At 40.1% G+C, this 17708-nt stretch overlaps 1 protein-coding gene across 1 annotated transcript in view; it reads right to left on the reverse strand.

The window, feature by feature from the left end:
- Nucleotides 1-17708, reverse strand: part of ubxn7 (UBX domain protein 7) — a 117596-nt gene that overhangs the window by 41521 nt on the left and 58367 nt on the right. Inside the window, exons 3-5 of the mRNA XM_072573082.1 lie at nucleotides 13547-13614; nucleotides 12856-12921; nucleotides 11291-11403 (exon numbers count right to left, since the gene is read on the reverse strand). Of these exons, the coding sequence (XP_072429183.1) occupies nucleotides 11291-11403; nucleotides 12856-12921; nucleotides 13547-13614 (247 nt within the window). The remainder of the gene's footprint in view (nucleotides 1-11290; nucleotides 11404-12855; nucleotides 12922-13546; nucleotides 13615-17708) is intronic.

Genomic DNA, 17708 nt, shown 5'->3' on the forward strand with positions numbered 1-17708 from the left:
ATCTGGATCATCAATAGTCAGGTTGGAGGGTTGAATCTTGGATAAGGAAACTGTCGAAATTGACATTGATTGTGTGGTTGGAGCATTCCAAGGCAGAAGATGAGATATTCTTCCTCCAGTCATCAGGTGGCTGGGATTGGGCAGTGGAGTTGTTTAGTAGCATGTCCCGGAAATGTTCTCTGAAACGTTCCGCAAGTTGGCGCCCTGTCTCCCCAATGTAGAGGAAACCACATTGAGAGCAACCAACACAGCAGATGAGGTGTTTGGATGTGCAGGAAAATCTCTGTTCGATGTGGTCAATGTTGTCCTGAAGGCTGGGCAGTTTGCTGTGAACAATAATCTGTTTAAGGCTTGGGCAGCTGTTTAAAGGCGACAAGTGGAGACTTGGGAAGATCTTGGTGAGGTGCTCATCCTCACTGAAAATATGTTGTAGGCTGATAAGAACATGGCATAGTTTGTCAGCTTCCAGGAATTACTGGACAATGAAGGGTACCCTATTGGTTGCAACCTGTGTCTGTCTCCTGAGGTTTCTTGATGTGTCATAGTGGAACTGGCAAGCGATGAGTTGAACATTGTATCCTGTTCTTATGAGGGTGTCCTTCAGCACCTGCAGGTGTCCATCACGTTCCTCCTTAAGTGAACAGATCCAGTGTATGCGTACGGCTTGTCTGTAGGGGATGGCTGTTTTAATATGTTTAGGGTGGAAGCTAGAGAAGTACAGCATTGTGAGGTTATCTGTGGGTTTGTGGTAAAGTGAGGTACAGAGGTGCCCGTTCTCGATGAAATGCGTGTGTACAAGTATGAGACAGATATAAAGAGTAGTCCATGTTAAATCTGATGATGGGATGAAACTTGTTGATATCACTGTATAGTTGTTTCAGTGACTTCTCGCCATGGGTCCAGGGGAAGAAAATGTCATCAAAAAGAACTGGAAATAGCATCACCAACCCAAGGAAACCTAAACACAAAAATAGAAAGCATGACACTAACACCAATGATTCACCAAAGGCTCACTGATGTTACCTAGTATGGTGACAGAAATTCTGAGAAAGAACCTTCCAGCTCATCGAGCAAACTTACATCCTGTCATCAATATATCTGGCATATCGTGTCGGTTGGACATCCTGTGCAACAAAGAAGCCTTGTTTGAACTTATGCATGAAAATGTTGGCATATTGGGGTACAAATTTGGTCCCCATGGCTGTTCCATGCGTCTGGATGAAGAACTGGTTATCAAAGGTGAAGACGTTGTGATCAAGGATGAAGTGGATGAGTCGCAGGGAGGGTGCTCAGATATTGGCAGTTGTTGGTATTGAGTATTCAGGCTGCTGGCTAAATAGACCATTGTTCGCAGCTAACTGCCCAGCCTTCTGGACAACACCGATCACAATATAATACAACTCTGTCATGGCAACCACTGCAAAATGTGTCAGAGTGTCAACATGGATACCAACATTACATGTGGGGACACCACCCACTGTGTATGTGGCAGGTACTCATGTTACTTGGCCAACATTGTCTATCTCATATGCTACAGGCAAGGCTGTCCACGGGCATTGTACATTGATGAGACCAAGAAGACGCTATGACAATGGATCAACGGACACCGTGCAACATCATACCAACACCCGCACCCATACCAACACAAAAACTAGTCAGGGAACATTTCAGCGAATAGGCTACTCACGCAGACCCCCTTCTCATATACAATCTCTCTCAGACACACACACCCTCTCACAGGCTTATACTCAGTCAGACTCATGCACACACTCCCAAGCATACACACACGCTTTCACATTTCCCTTCCCCACACCACACACATATATAAGACGATAGGATGAATTTGCATTTGCAGATACATTCTATTATGCTCAAAAAGCAGACAATCTGCAGGCAATCCATATTACATTTTATAAATTCGTACTTTGGAAGTAGAACCAGTCTGACTCAAGATTGGGATACAGACAGACTCTAACCTCACACCTTTAATGCACTGTCTCAGCTAAGATGTCACCTTTTGTTATAAAACCTTAAATTATCTCGGGAACATAGAGTCATAGAGATGTACAGCACGGAAACAGACCCTTCGGTCCAACTCATCCATGCCGACCAGATATCCCAAACCAATCTAATCCCACTTGCCAGCACCCGGCCCATATCCCTCTAAACTGTCCCTATTCATATATCCATCCAGATGCCTTTTAAATGCTGTAATTGTACCAGCCTCCACCACTTCCTCTGGCAGCTCAGCCTACACATGCACCACCCTCTGTGTGAAAAAGTTGCCTCTTAGGTCTCTTTTATATCTTTTCTCTCTCACCCTAAACCTATGCCCTCTAGTTCTGGATTCCCCACCCCAAGGAAGAGACTTTGTCTCTTTATCCTATCCCTGCCACTCATGACTTTATAAACCTCTATAAGGTCATCCCTCACACTCCCTGATGCTCCAGGGAAAACATGACTTGAAAGAAGTTCGAAGATTTTTATATTAATGATTTGAAACCTACAACATCCACTGTTAACTGTCAACAATAGACTGCAAAAACATTCTATGAATGGTGAAATATGTTTTCCTGAAAGATGAAAGACTTAACGGCAATCTAGGTTTGTTCACTATGTTGTATCAGTTGCATGACACTACGATCTTGTGTCTTATGATCCTGCCCCACTAGCTACCTGATGAAGGAGCAGCACTCAGAAAGCGAATATTTCCAAATGAACCTGTTGGACTATAACCTGGTCTTGTTGATTTTTAACTTTACCTCGCTAAGAAGAAATGATGTTGAGTACTATGCATGCTACATTTAATTGACCAAAATGCCACTGCCACTCATAAACATTCTGGTCTAACCAGTCTAAATTAGTGTTTATTCTCTACATGAGAAATAGGCCTAATTCCATGGGGCCATTCTGCTTCGGTATCTATTCTTTACTTAACTATCTAACAGACCTATTCTGAAATGCTATCATGGTTTCTGCTTCAAAATGCAACTGTATTATCCAGTGTCATTACAGTCTTCATTATAAAAGGTCCCCAGCTTTCAGTATTAGTTCGCTTATGTTTAATTTTGCATATCTGTCCTCATAATGTAGACCCTTAACTTCTTGATTAATAGAGAGTCCTTGAATAACGCAGCAGTTAGAAGTGGGGGAAATTATAATTGGAAATAAAGAAATGAGTAAAAAAATGAATACATATTTTAGTTCTGTTTTCATAAAAGAGGAAACAAATAATTTCTTGGAAAAGTAAGGGAACCAAGGATATTGTGAGAAGTAGGAATAGAAGATCATCAGTTTTACTAGAAAAAATAATGAGCTTAAAGGCTGACAAATCCCTAGGGCCTGATAATCTGTTTCCAATGTTACTGAAAGGAAGTGTTCTAGAAATTATGTTTGGATTGGTGGTCATCGTCCAAAATTCTGTAGACTTCTGTAGCAATTGTAACCCCACTATTAAAAAGGGGAAAGAGAAAGAAAAGGGACAATTACAGACCAATTAACCTAATATCAGTAATGGGTAAGATACTGAAGTCTATTATAAAAATCTTGATAACAGAACACATGGAAAGCATTAATGTGTTAGAGAGTCACCGTGGGTTTTCAAAAGGGAAATCATGGTTAGTTTTATTTTCACACCTGGGGTGTGGACATTGCTGACTGGTTAGCATTTTATTGCCTGTCCATAGCTGCGCTTCAGGTGGTGGTGGTGAGCTGCATTTTTTAGCTAGGTTTGTGGTGTTTTTCTGAAGATATAGCTAGAATCATCCAGACAGAAGAGGCCTTTCAGCCCATCGAACCTGTACCATCAAAAATATACCACAACCTACACGAGAGGCATCTTCTTGCACTATGTCCATGGCAGTGAAGATTATAACACTTCAAGTGCTCATCCAAATACTTTTAAAAAAAATATTGTGAAGTTACCTGCCTCAATTATCTCGCTTGTGCATTTTAGACACCTGATTCCTGATGAAGGGCTTTTGCCCGAAACGTTGATTTCGCTGCTCGTTGGATGCTGCCTGAACTGCTGTGCTCTTCCAGCACCACTAATCCAGTAATCCATTCTAGACACCACCATCCTCTGGGTGAGAAAATTTTCTTTAAACCCCCTCTAATCCTCCTGCTTTTCATTTTAAAGATATGCACTCATTACTGACCCTTCAACTAAGGTGAACCTCTGATTTCTATTCAACCTCTCTATGCCCTTCATAATCTTATTCACCTCAACCTTCAGGGCAATCACATCCTCCCGACTGTGTGCCAACCAGAACTGCACACAGTACTCCAGTTAGATGAATAGATAAAGGGAATCCAGTGGTTTTAGCGTGTTGTGATTCCAACGTGGCTGTTAGTAAGGTCTCACATAAAAGATAGTGGGAAAAATTACAGCACCCACAATTGGGGATAATATACCAGAATGGATTGAGAACTGGTTGACAGATTGGAAACAAAGTGTAGAATAGTTGTTTCTCTCTCCTCCCCCCTCCCACCGAGTGACAGGTGTTGACTGGGATTAGTGCTTGAGCACAAGCTATTCACAATATATATAAATTGCTTGAAAATACTGTATTTGATTCCCTCATCCAAGTTTGCTGATGACATAAAACTAGTCGGTTTGAGAGTTAGGAGGAGAATGCAAGGAGGCTTCAGAGCAATCTAAACAAGTTGAGCACGTGAAACAAAAAAACACATGATAGACGCTGTTAATGTGGCTGAATGTAAAGTTACGCGAAACAGAAAGGCAGAGTATTATTTCAATGCTGACAGATAGAAAACATGAATGCACAAACGGATCCGGGAGTCCTTGTACACCGTTTAATGAAAGTAAATGGACAGGTTCAGCAAAGTAATTAGAAAGGCAAATGGTATGTTTAACTGTATTGTGAGAGGATTTGAATTCAGAAGTAGGGATTTCTTACTGCAATTATACAGAGTCTTTGGAAGACTGCACCAAGAGGACTGTGTGCAGTTTTGATCTCCCTAACTAACAGAGAAATACTTGCCATACAGAATAGTGGCAATAGTTAACTAGGCTGAGACCAAGGATGGTAAACTTGGCACATGCGGGAGAGATTGTTCGAATTGGGCCTGCATTCTCAGGTATTTGAAGAGTGGAAATGTACGAATTTACACAAGCAAGGTCACTGACCAAAAAATTTTTAGGTATTAAAGGCATTTAAGGAGCATGGAGAGAATGCAGACATTGTGATTGAGTAATCTAATCTAATCTCATCTCAGTGTGGAAACAGGCCCTTCGGCCCAACAAGTCCACACCAACCCACCGAAAGGCAACCCACCCATACCCCTACATTTACCCCTTCACTTAACACTACAGGCAATTTAGCATGGGCAATTCACCTGACCTGCACATCGTTGGACTGTGGGAGGAAACCAGAGCACCCGGAGGAAACCCACGCAGTCACGGGGAGAATGTGCAAACTCCACACAGTCAGTCGCCTGAGGTGGAAATTGAACCTGGGTCTCTGGCGCTGTGAGGCAGCAGTGCTAACCACTGTGCCACCGTGCCGCCCACAGAAGGTAAGGCAAAACTGCCATTCCAGATAATAGGATAATTGCTCATTAGAGTGACAGGGAGAGAGTGGGAGGAGGGGGGGGGAGGGGAGTACAGGTGAGAGAGAGAGTGGGGGGAGAGAGTGAGTGGGGGAAAGAGAGCAAGGGAGAGAGCGCACATGAGAGAGAGCGTGAGAGAGAGTGTGCGCAAGAGAGAGAGAGATGACAAATGAGGGTCACCACGCCACAAACGAGGGGAGAGGTTCCGAAGGAGAGCTAGAGTCACAGAGATGTACAGCACAGACTGTTCGGTCCAACTTGTCCATGCCAACCAGATATCATAACCTGATCTAGTTCCATTTGCCAGCACTTGACCCGTGTCCCTCTAAACCTTTCCTATTCATATACCCATACAGATGCCTTTTAAATATTGCAATTGTACCAGCCTCCACCAACTCCTCTGGCAGCTCATTCCATACACGCTCCACCCTCTGTGTCAAAATGTTACCCCTTAGGTGCCTTTTATATCTTTCCCATCTCACCCTAAAACTCTCCCACCCCAGGGAAAAGACTTCTGTCTATTTATCCTATCCATGCCACTCATGATGGTTTTATAAACCTCTATAAGGTCACCCCTCAGCCTCTGAAGCTCCAGGGAAAACAGCCCCAGCCGAATTAGCCTCTCCCCATAGCTCAAATCCTCCAAACCTGGCAACATCCATATAAATCTTTTCTGAAACCTTTCAAATTTCACAACATCCTTCTGACAGGAAGACCAGAATTGCAGGCAATATTCCAAAAGTGGCTCAACCAATGTCCTGTACAGCCGCAACACAACCTCCCAACTCCAACACTCAATGCTCTGACCAATAGAGGAAAGCATACCAAATGCCTTCTTCACTATCCTATCTACATGCCATTGCACTTTCAAGGAGCTATGAACATGCACTCCAAGGTCTCTTTAGAACATAGAACATTACAGCGCAGTACAGGCCCCTGATGCTGCGCGGACTTGTGAAACCAATCTGAAGTCCATCTAATCTACACTATTCCAATCTCATCCATATGCCGATCCAATGACCATCCACATGCCCTTAAAGTTGGCGGATCTATTCCTGTTGCAGGCAATGTGTTCCACAACCCTACTACTCTTATGTCCTATATATATCACCCCTCAATTTAAAGCTATGCCCCCTCGTGCTAGCCATTGCCATCTGAGGAAAAAGGATCTCACTGTCCAACTTATCTAACTCTCTGATTACCTTATATGTCTCATATAGTCACCTCTCAACCTCCTCTCTAACGAAACAGCATCAAGTCCCTCAGCCTTTCCTTGTAAGACCTTCCCTCCATACCAGGCAACATCCTAGTAAACCTCCTCTGAACCCTTTTCAAAGATTCCACATCCTTCTTATAATGCAGTGAACAGAACTGTACACAATACTTCAAATGTGACCCCACCAGAGTTTTGTACAGCTGCTGCATGATCTCATGGTTCTGAAACTCAATCCTTCTACCAATAAATGCTAACACACCGTATGCCTTCTTAACAACCCTACCAATCTGGGTGGTGACTTTGAGAGATCTACGTCCCTGGACACTGAGATCTCTCTGCTCATCTACATTACCAAGAATCTTACGTTAGCCCAGTACTCTGCATTCCTGTTACTCTTTCCAAAGTGAATCACCTCACACTTTTCCACATTAAACTCCATTTACCACCTCTGCAGCTTATCTATGCCTCTCCATGACCTACAGCATCCTTCATCACTATTCACAATTCTACCGACCTTAGTGTCATCCGCAAATTTACAAACCCATCCTTCTATGCCCATATCCAGGTCATTTATAAAAATGACAAACAGCAGTGGACTGAAAAACAGATCCTTGCGGTACACCACAAGTATCTGAACTCCAGGATGAACATTTCCCATCAACCACTACCATCTATCTTCTTTCAGCTAGCCAATTTCTGATCCAAACCGCTAAATCACCCTCAATCCCATCCCTCTGTATTTTGTGCAGTAGCCTATCGTGGGGAACCTTATCAAACGTCTCACTGAAATCCATATGCACCACATCAACAGCTTTATCCTCATCTACCTGTTTGGTCACCTTCTCAAAGAACTCAGTAAAGGTTTGTGAGGCACGATCTACCCTTCACAAAACAGTGTTGACTATCCCTAATCAACTTATTCCTTATAAATTCTCTCTCTTATAACCCTTTCCAACACTTTATCCACAACCAAAGGTCTATAATTTCCAGGGTTGTCTCTACTCCCCTTCTTGAACAAGGGAACAATTTTTGCTATCCTCCAGTATTCCGGCACAATTCCTGTAGACAATGATGATGATGATGATGATGATGATGATATAAAGGTCAAAGCAAAAGGCTCAACAATCTCGTTCCTGGCTTCCCAGAGAATCCTAGGACAAATCCCATTCTGCCCAGGGTACTTATCTATTTTTACACTTTCCAGAATTGCTAACATCGGGTCCTTATGCACCTCAATCCCATTTATTCTAGTATCTCAGTATTTTCCTCAACCACATTGTCTTTTTCTAGTGTGAATACTGACAAAAAGTATTCATTTAGCACTTCCCCTATTTCCTCTGACTCCATGCACAACTTCCCACTACTGTGCTTAATTCGCCTTAATCTTACTCTAATCATTCTTTTATTCCGTATAATACCTATAGAAAGCCTTACGGCTTACCCTGATCCTATCCGCCTACGACTTCTCATGTCCCCTCCTGGTTCTTCTTAGCTCTCTCTTTAGATCTTTCCTAGCTAACTTGTAACTCTCTCAAGTGCCCTAACTGAGTCATCACATCTCATCCTAATATTAGCCTCCTTCTTCCTCTTGACAAGTGATTCAACTTCCTTAGTAAACCACAGCTCCCCCACTCAACAACTTCCTCCCTGCCTGACAGGTATATATTTATCAAGGACCTGCAGTAGTTGTTCCTTGATTAAACTCCAAATTTCAAATGTGCCCATCCCCTGCAGTTTCCTTCCCCATCCTATGCATCCTAAATCTTGCCTAAGCGCATCGTAATTGCCCTTCTTCCAGCTATGACTTTTGCCCTGCAGACATCCTTTTTAAATTCCTGCCTAACGTTCTATATTCTCCTTTCAGAATCTCATCCTTTTCCCTTTCTATGTCATTGGTTCCAATGCATACAATGAACTCCTGCTGGTCCCTCTCCCCTTTGTGAGCATTCTGCACCCTCTCTGAGATATCCTTGATCCTGGCATCAGGGAAGCAACACACAATTCTGATTTCTCGTTACTGGCTGCAGAAATGTCTATCTGTGTGGCTGACTAGACAGTCCCCTAACATAATCAATTGCTTGGAATCTGATGTACCCCTCGTTACATTAGAGCCAGTCTCGATACCAGAAATTTGGCTGTTTGGGCTACATTCTCCTTAGAGTCCATCATCCCTTACATTTTCCAGAACAACATACTTGTTTGAAATGGGGATAGCCACAGAAGACTCCTGCACTACCTGCCTACCCATCCTACCTCTCCTGGGGTTAACGGATATACCTGACTGTATCTGCGGCTTTTCTCCCTTCCAATAACTGCCATCCATCACAACCCCTAGTTCTTGTAAATTCCTTATTACCTCTAACTGCCACTCCAACCAATCCATGCAACAAAATAGGATCTGCAACCAAAGACACTTCCTGAAGACATAATCATCAGTAATATGGAACTCTCCCTAAGCTCCCACATTTGACAGGAAGAACACAACACTCTACTAAAGGCAGTCTTTGCTCCTTCACAATCTACAGACCCTGAAAATAGCACCATCTTTTTGATCTAAGAAACAGTGCTCCAGGCTAACGTAGTACTTTTGGTTTATATTTTAAACATTTAATGAAGAGACAGATCTCACTAAAACATATAATCAAGAAAGAACCCACTGCTGTAGACTTACAGTAAGGTTACACGTTAAAAACTACGCACTTATTTGTTCCTGTGCTGCGAGCTCTCCCACACAGGTTCCTCCAAGGTCAGCTGCGAATTTCACTGTTTGATATTTTTCCTAGACACACACTGGTGTCCAGAGATAAGTGACCTCAAACAGCAATGGCTATAACTGTACAAATTCACTGCTGTGTCAGTGAGCAGTGTATGTTTCTTTCTCTCTCTCTCTCACTGACCATGTAGTCACTGCCTTCTGCCTGTCTTTCTCCTTTTAAAAGTGTCGTTATTTTGATCTTTTCTCCCCAAAGTTCCAAACAATGTAAAACAGTAATTGCTGCTCCTGGAATTATAGGAAATCACCTCCAAAACCTAAAATACCTCAGAAAAGGAGCAGTTTTTACAACTACAATTTTTTCCCGTCCTCCATCTTGGATTAGTTCTTCATGGTTATCTCAGCTAGAGCAGAAAATAGAGACACAGGATAAGCTATGATCAAATAGAAAGAAGCATGTTTGAAAGGCCAAATGATCTACTCCTTTTGCTAGTTTCTATTTTTCTAAATGTTTGGATTACCTTCCAGGAAGTGACACAGGATGATATAACATCTTTATAATGGAGTTCATCTTCCTCCTGTTGCACATCTTTCCAATGAGAGCAGTAAATAACACTGTTTTCATTCCCATTATCATTGCTTCAGCGGGCAATCCTTCCTACTATCCTTTCTTGGGAATTTGAATATGTATATTACATGGATTTGCCACCAGTTACGAATTTCCATGCAACATGGAGAAAATGGTGAAGTTGGAAGTAGGCTCAAGAAGAGCTAGATTTGCTAGAACAGTGAGTATAGGACTTAGGAAAGAAAGACTGCGCTGTGAGATGTAGGAACAAATGTCAAGCATCCATCAAGTGACACCTCTAACAAATGCATCTATCAATAATGATCATTGTCGTGAATCAGGTGCACATTGTTGAATTAATGGGGAATAAAGTAAAATCCATGTTACAGCAAATTTGTGTATTTCAAAACCGTCAACTGCGGACTGCCCATTCTATATTCTACCTCTTCATCAAGATTTTTGGTTATCATCTCTGTTCTAATGGAAACAGCCTCACAACATTGTGGTAAGTATAAAGGGACATTTATCTTGCACTTAAACTATATCTAAGTTGGGAGTACTTGATGGAATAGGATAAGAATTCTTTTTTTTTGGAAAATGTAAGTACTTTTAAAGCTGTCAAGTTATAACAATCAAGGCCAGTAGTCCCAGATAGTGATCGTGAATTTGCAATAAAGAGTGATCTGGCTCCACCTAGAGCACTGTGTACAATTCCAGTCACTTTAGTACAATAAAAACATTTTGGTCTTGTAAATGACCAACAGACAGAGCAGCAGGTTTGGAAATCATGTATATTGCCACCAGACAGCCAAAACATCACATACATAAAATGATTTAATGTGTAGTATTTACTAATGTGTAACAGCTTGAGTATATAAAATGCAGGTAGGAGCTATAAGGGTTCATATACATTACTACTAATGCCATGCAAATCTCCCCTAACTTTTGCTGGGCATCTCCTTGGAAGAAATATGAGCATCTGAACAGCTCAGTGGAAGATATTGAAAATCTGCATAACGGACTACTCTCAAGAAATGTAAAAGTTAAACAAGATAAAATTAAATTTAAGCAGGCACATATTCAGCAATCAAATGATTAATTCCATGACTATATTGGGGAAGAAAACTACCAAAGGAAACAATCCTATCCCTGTATCTCTATAATAACATCATTCAATTCCTGTACTTGCTACTCATGATTAAGCTTCATTGCTAATGCTCACCGTTTCAAAGCTCCCTTTATGCATTAGGTCTATGGGTGGTCTGAAGAGGTCTGCCAGAGTGGTCAGTTTCTTGTCCACTGGACCACCATTCCGCAACTCTTGCTCCTGTCTGACTGCAAATGTAAACACAGAATTTTAATGCACATATTTATGGTCTGCTCTTTTAGGTACAGAATAGTTAATGCAATGCTTTATAGCTGAAATAAAGAAGAATTTCATGACACAGTTGAAGGAGTTCAAATCCACATCTCAGAGCATATTCCCATTCTTTTCCTTTAATATTTTGTTTTTCCGTGACACAATTTTCCAATTTTTTGATTAGTAAGGTTTGTTGCGTGGATATTTAAAGTATTTTCACTTTTCATTGCAATTGCTTTGTAGAAAAGTATGCAGGATAGGTGTACAAACACCAATGAATTTAAATCAGATTAATGGTTCACTGCACCAGGTAACTATTCATATGTTCCAATTATATACATCAGATATCTTTCTTTATCATGCTGAAGTAAGTTACCACACTTTACATGCTGCAATGTCCACCAATGTGGAGGACTACTGGTCGTGAAAATGGGAGTGAAATCTTGCATTCTTATGAAATCGTACTTTATAACTTTGTTAGAGCTAGATTTCTGAATATAGTTGCACATTCAGACTCCCACAACCAATGTTTAATATTGGAATCAGGCATCCAGAAAACAAGTCAGTAATTATGTTTTCTCCTGAAACTGTTTAGAAAGTATAATAAATACAAGCTTTTATAACATTGCTATTACAGGTTAGTCACCTTTATTATGAAATTGATAGGAACTGTACACTAGACTCACTTGCTCCAGGAATGTCAAGCTGGAATGTCAATTGGGTCTAAGTTATATCATATCTAACACTGTGCCATTTTAAAACAAAGTTTCTGTCCAAAACAGAATCCACAACTGTTGCCCAGCATCAGGAAAGATGTTCAAGCCACCTTTCGAGCAGTTAAATCTAATCAACAAAATTGGATTGGGAGCAAGTATGAATGAGACCACAAATCATAGCATGGACATAAAGCTATTCATGAACTTGCTGCTTTACATGACAAACATTTAATCCTCTGGAGACAGGAATCTAATGGTACTACTCGAGTCTGAGTTCTGAACAGTCTTCTAAACTAAATGTTTGCCAGCATCTAACCTTATACTTATACCACCTAGGCCAGTTCTGATATAGGTTTAAACCTACAACAACTAAAGTATAGATTGGCAATTTATTCACTTTATATTTAATATATTTAGTTGCATGCAACTGATAGGCATTAACTGGTATCTTACTTGAGTCAGTAGAAAATAGACAAAAATTAAACTGTGGTCGACGGTTTGGAGTCCATGCTTGTACTGTATAACTACATAAATAATTATCAAAGTATGAAAGATTGGTTCCAGTTTTTTCCTTCAATGATTGGCTTTCTAGAATAGACCATTGTACATCAATAATAAAATCACCTCTCTCCAATACATAGAAAATTTAAAGTTCCATCTCTATTTCATAGTTCTCATTTAAAATAATGTGCACTGTAAAGGAATACTCACTTGTTTCAGTTTGAAAGTCTCTGAATCCATCAAATATGGAGCGTGCAGGTCTCCGTCGTTTAGGAGCTGTAGAATGCACAACTACATTTAACATGAATCAAAAACTACAGATTCTTATGCAGCATTTCAATCTTGATAAGAAAATTAATCTGTCAGTTTAGGCATTTACTGTGATCCAACTGAGGAAAACTAAGTCAATTTTTTTTCCTCCACATGAGTGGAGAGCACTTGTACTGATTGGTCCTGTGAGAACAGTACTTGCTTGAATCGACAAACTCATTTATTTGACTCTCCTGCCTCTCTTATTAAACCATGGAAAACATCTCTGCCATGGCGGGGAGATGTGTGGAGGTGACTGGATGGATTGGGTGGGCAGGTCAAGTTAGTCAGACAGGAAGCAAGAATGGGAGAGGGACCAGCTGGTTGAGTGCTCGTATTAGCAGCAAGACGGTTTGGGATGTCGTTGGGTGGTGATATGTCACAACGTAAATATAAGCTCTTCCTTCTATCACAGTATAATGGCGACCATCCCAAGATAATAATTACAATCTATAGAAGTACAAGCAGTTAGGAGGATTTATCTATAGCAACCTAAACAGACAGATACACTAGCTGTGCACCTGTTCCCGAGGGATAAAGCAATTAAACAGAGAGAGAGAGTTTGGAGAAATATTAGTTTGAAACACCTTACCACCAAATAAAGGTTCGGGTTCCACCAGTATTTCTTGCTTTTGTGGAATCGGAGCTCGGACCTCATCCCTAAAATAATGCAAAATGTACAAACATCAGACTCAGGTAGCAACTATTTGTCCATCTATTTAGGCTCAGATTTAATGCCAATCAGTGAGGCCAAGATCAGGAATAGTTGCATAAGACCTGCTATCACAAAAGCACACCGAACAATATTTCCCAAACATCAAAACATACTTGCTGCTGTCTTGCAGCTGCTTCCAGACCAGAACTATAAAACTGTACACAACATTTATGGTTGAATGAGTGGTAAAGTGAACATTACATTCCAGTATGCTGATAGTTTAATTACTTCATATAACTTTTTGGAGTGCTCTGTCATGATTTTAGTGCAAAAAAGGCAGTCAAAAGTACAATTAAATACTCTCCCACAATACTATCGTGATCTGTGTATTTCCAGTCCAACAAGGAATGAAGCAGAAATATAAAAGCAAAATACTGAAAATGTTGGAAATCTATAATAAAAGCAGAAAATGCTCAGCAGGTCTAGCAGTGTCTCAGGAAAGAGCTGCGCTCCAAAAGCTAGTGTGCTTCCAATTAAATCTGTTGGACTATAACCTGGTGTTGTGTGATTTTTAATTTTGTACACCCCAGTCCAACACCGACATCGCCAAATGAGGAAAGAGAAACAGAGTTAACATTTCAGACTTGTGATCTTTCATCAGAACTGGAATTGGGTTAACTGTTTGCACGCCAAACAACTTTATTAATGAGAAAAAAAGTCATAAAAAACCTTTGGAGCTTTTCAGATTTCGGGTAAAGGGTTGTCTATCTGTACAATCGGTATAAAATTGCTTAGACTTGAGGATGACAGTGTGGTAAAATGTGACAGACAGACAGACAAGTGAAATTTGATGCAGAGAAATGGAGCTACATTCTGGTGGAGAGACAGATGGGATATAATACAATAGAAAAAGCATACAATTGTATAGAGAATTCAGAAAAAAGGTATTGGTGATGTTGGTGGCACTGGAGGAGAGGTAAACCTCCACAAATTATGGAGATATTTTCTAATCAACCAGAGATGTTATTATACATTTCCAGAATAAGTGAGACTTTAACCTGGGACTCCTGATCACAAGTCTCCTGAAGCGCTTCACTGGTGACTCTCACTGATGATGTTACCTGGTATGGTGATGAAATGTCTGAAAACAAATCTTCCAGCTCAGCGAGCTAACTTATATACACCCTTGTTAGCTCTCCACAATCTGATAAATATTGTCCAACAGGTATTAACCTAGTCTCACGGTAAACTGACAATTTACATTTACTGTATTCAGTGAAAACACTCTTAAATAAATCCTGACGTCTGTTGCATTTTGCAATCAGAGAACTGAAAGCAATATAATCCATGCAAAGAGAATTCAAACTAGGCATTGTTTCTGTAATGAAAGGCAGCTTTTTTACTCTATCCATACCATGAGGGATAAATCGCACATTCAAATAGAGGTAGGGAACTCCTGACGCAGACTATAAAGGTCTCCTGAGCAAAGCAAGGATCAGAGAAGTCAGAACTTTTAATCAGTTCATGATCATGGTGTGGATAATGAGATTAAAGTACAGGGCCATCTGTAAAATATGAGATCATGTTGACTCCAAGCAATTACTGTACTAAATTGTGATACGAAAATTTTTTCATCAGTAAGGACAATGCAGAATACACTACATTTGCATTGAACAAAACTGAAAAAGATCAAGAGAGAAGACTACCTCCTTATCATTGTGTGAAGATCACTGAAATGTCTATGCTGCAAAGCTAATATGCCACCCGCTTATATTAACAGAACTGTTCAATATAATCAAAAGGCACCATTTGACTCCACAAAGGGAACTGGCTAGAACATGTTTAGAATGTTAGACCCAAGTGTGCTCTTTCAACATGGTTGGTCTTGAAAAGGTCCAGAACAATAGTGAATGGCGTTCTCAAAAGTAATTCAAAGGGTTGGGTATCATTTCTATTGATATATGAATTCAGTTTAGCAAATTAGGAAAGGTCATGGGTCATGAGTTTAAACTAACCAAGAGCAGGAATAGAAACAAAAACAGAAATTGGTGGTGAAACTCAGCATGACGAGCAGCATCTGTGGGGAGTGTTACGACACAGCAGTGAACCCTTCTATTAATTAAACCAAACACCCAGAAAAGCTCATCTTGCCTTGTAATATCTTAAAGATATGAGTGACAGAGCACTCCCAAATTCCACGTTTTAAAGAAAATAACATCAATTTATTCCTAAACTCTAAAAGTGAACATTAAACAACTATTCACAACTCTAAGCCCCCTTTTCTCTTAACTGATAATCTGCCTCCAACTCTATAACAATATACTTTTCCAATTTAAAAAATACTTATTAAAATTACATCAACTTAATTTCAAAACCATACAGCAGCTGTTGTCTCCAGAGTGTCTGTCTGTCTGTCTTTTGGCTTAAGATCCCCCTGGGTCGTCTTCATTCTTTTACTGCGAAGATGTTTCACATGAAAAAGGTACCTTACGATAGAGTGTTTTTGAATGGTAGTCTTTCTCCATGGCAGTTACTCTCAATGGCAGTTGCTCTGTCTGACTTTCAAAAGGCCTGTTTTTTTTAAAAATATCCTAACATCAGATTGTCTCATTGGGCTGATGTTAGCAAAAACAATAAATTCAAACTCAATTGGGTTTTAGTATCCTGGGGCATAATTTAAACTGATTAGTTAAATTAGAATTATTGTCAAAACAGCAAACAACTCAGGTACCTATATCACAGCCAAAGGTTATATATTTTCAATTTTCCAGTATACTCTGAGACTGCTAGTTCGTGATATGATAGGTGCTTGTCAGCTCTCAGTTCAGAACAGCACTCTCAGCATACGCCTTTACCTTCGTAACACCTCCCCCTTAAGCAAAACATGAACCATCATATTGAAAAGGGTGGCTTCACTTTGCTCATTCTTTTTTTAAATAGATATTTTTATTGGAAATTTAACATTTTTACAAGTTTACAAAAATAAAACAAAACTCTCAAGTATAAACATTGATATACAATTAAATCTTAAATAAATAATAACCAAAATTTAACAAAAGAAAAATACCAAGAAAAAAACAAAACTCAACTATCTACTAATCTAACCTACAACTAACCAGAGTGTATAATTAAGTCTCTTACATTATTCAAATAAAAGAAAGAATAAAAAAACCAACAGATAACACTGAAATTGGATAGTGAGATACATGCTCGGAATGTGTTAACATCAAATGTAACAAAACCCGTATTCGTGCGGGATTCCTCTCCCAAGGGGCCCCGGACCAGTCAGGTTTGTAATCTCAGTTAAATAAAAGCCCTTGTTAGGATAGCCGAAATATCTGTATTTACATAATTCAAGAAGGGCTGCCATATTTTATGAAATAATTTGGTCTTTCGGTGCACCATATTTGTAAGGAAGTCAAGGGAATACATTCCATAATTAATCTGTGCCAATTTGAAAGTCCAGGAGGGCCCTCAGCCACCCAGTTTACCATAATATGTGTCCTTGCACAGAAAGAGAGAATAGAAAATAATCTCTTCCCATGCATATCCAGGGAGGGAAAGTTCGAAAAGCCCAAAAGGAGAGATACAGGGTCCACTTTAATTTCCGTTCCTAAAATTTCTGTCAGGGTACTTGCTATTTTAGTCCAGTATCTACGGATCTTATGACAGGTCCATAGGCAATGTACAAGAGTGCCCACCTCTATTTTACATTTGGGACACATTGGTGATGCTCCTGCCATAAATTTTGCCAATCGATCTGGTGTTATATGGGCCCTATGAAGTACCTTCAGCTGGATAGCCCGAGTTCTGTTGCAGATGGTGATTCTTCTGGCGTTTTCCCAAATGTCATTCTACATTTCTATAGAGATTTCTAGTCCCAATTCCTGATCCCATGTTTTAAGCAGATTGTCCATATCTCCCGATACTATCATCATGCAGTAAATGATAGAAGACGGAAGATACCCCCATTGGGGGGGGTACTCTACATTCTCTATCAGATTTATAAAGACTATCTAATAACGTAGTCTTCTTCTGTATATAATCTCGAATTTGGAAGTATCGAAAGAGGTCTCCATTAGGTAATCCGAATTTCTGA

Source organism: Chiloscyllium punctatum, chromosome 6, assembly GCF_047496795.1.
Source record: "Chiloscyllium punctatum isolate Juve2018m chromosome 6, sChiPun1.3, whole genome shotgun sequence".
In the NCBI taxonomy this organism is placed as follows: domain Eukaryota; kingdom Metazoa; phylum Chordata; class Chondrichthyes; order Orectolobiformes; family Hemiscylliidae; genus Chiloscyllium; species Chiloscyllium punctatum.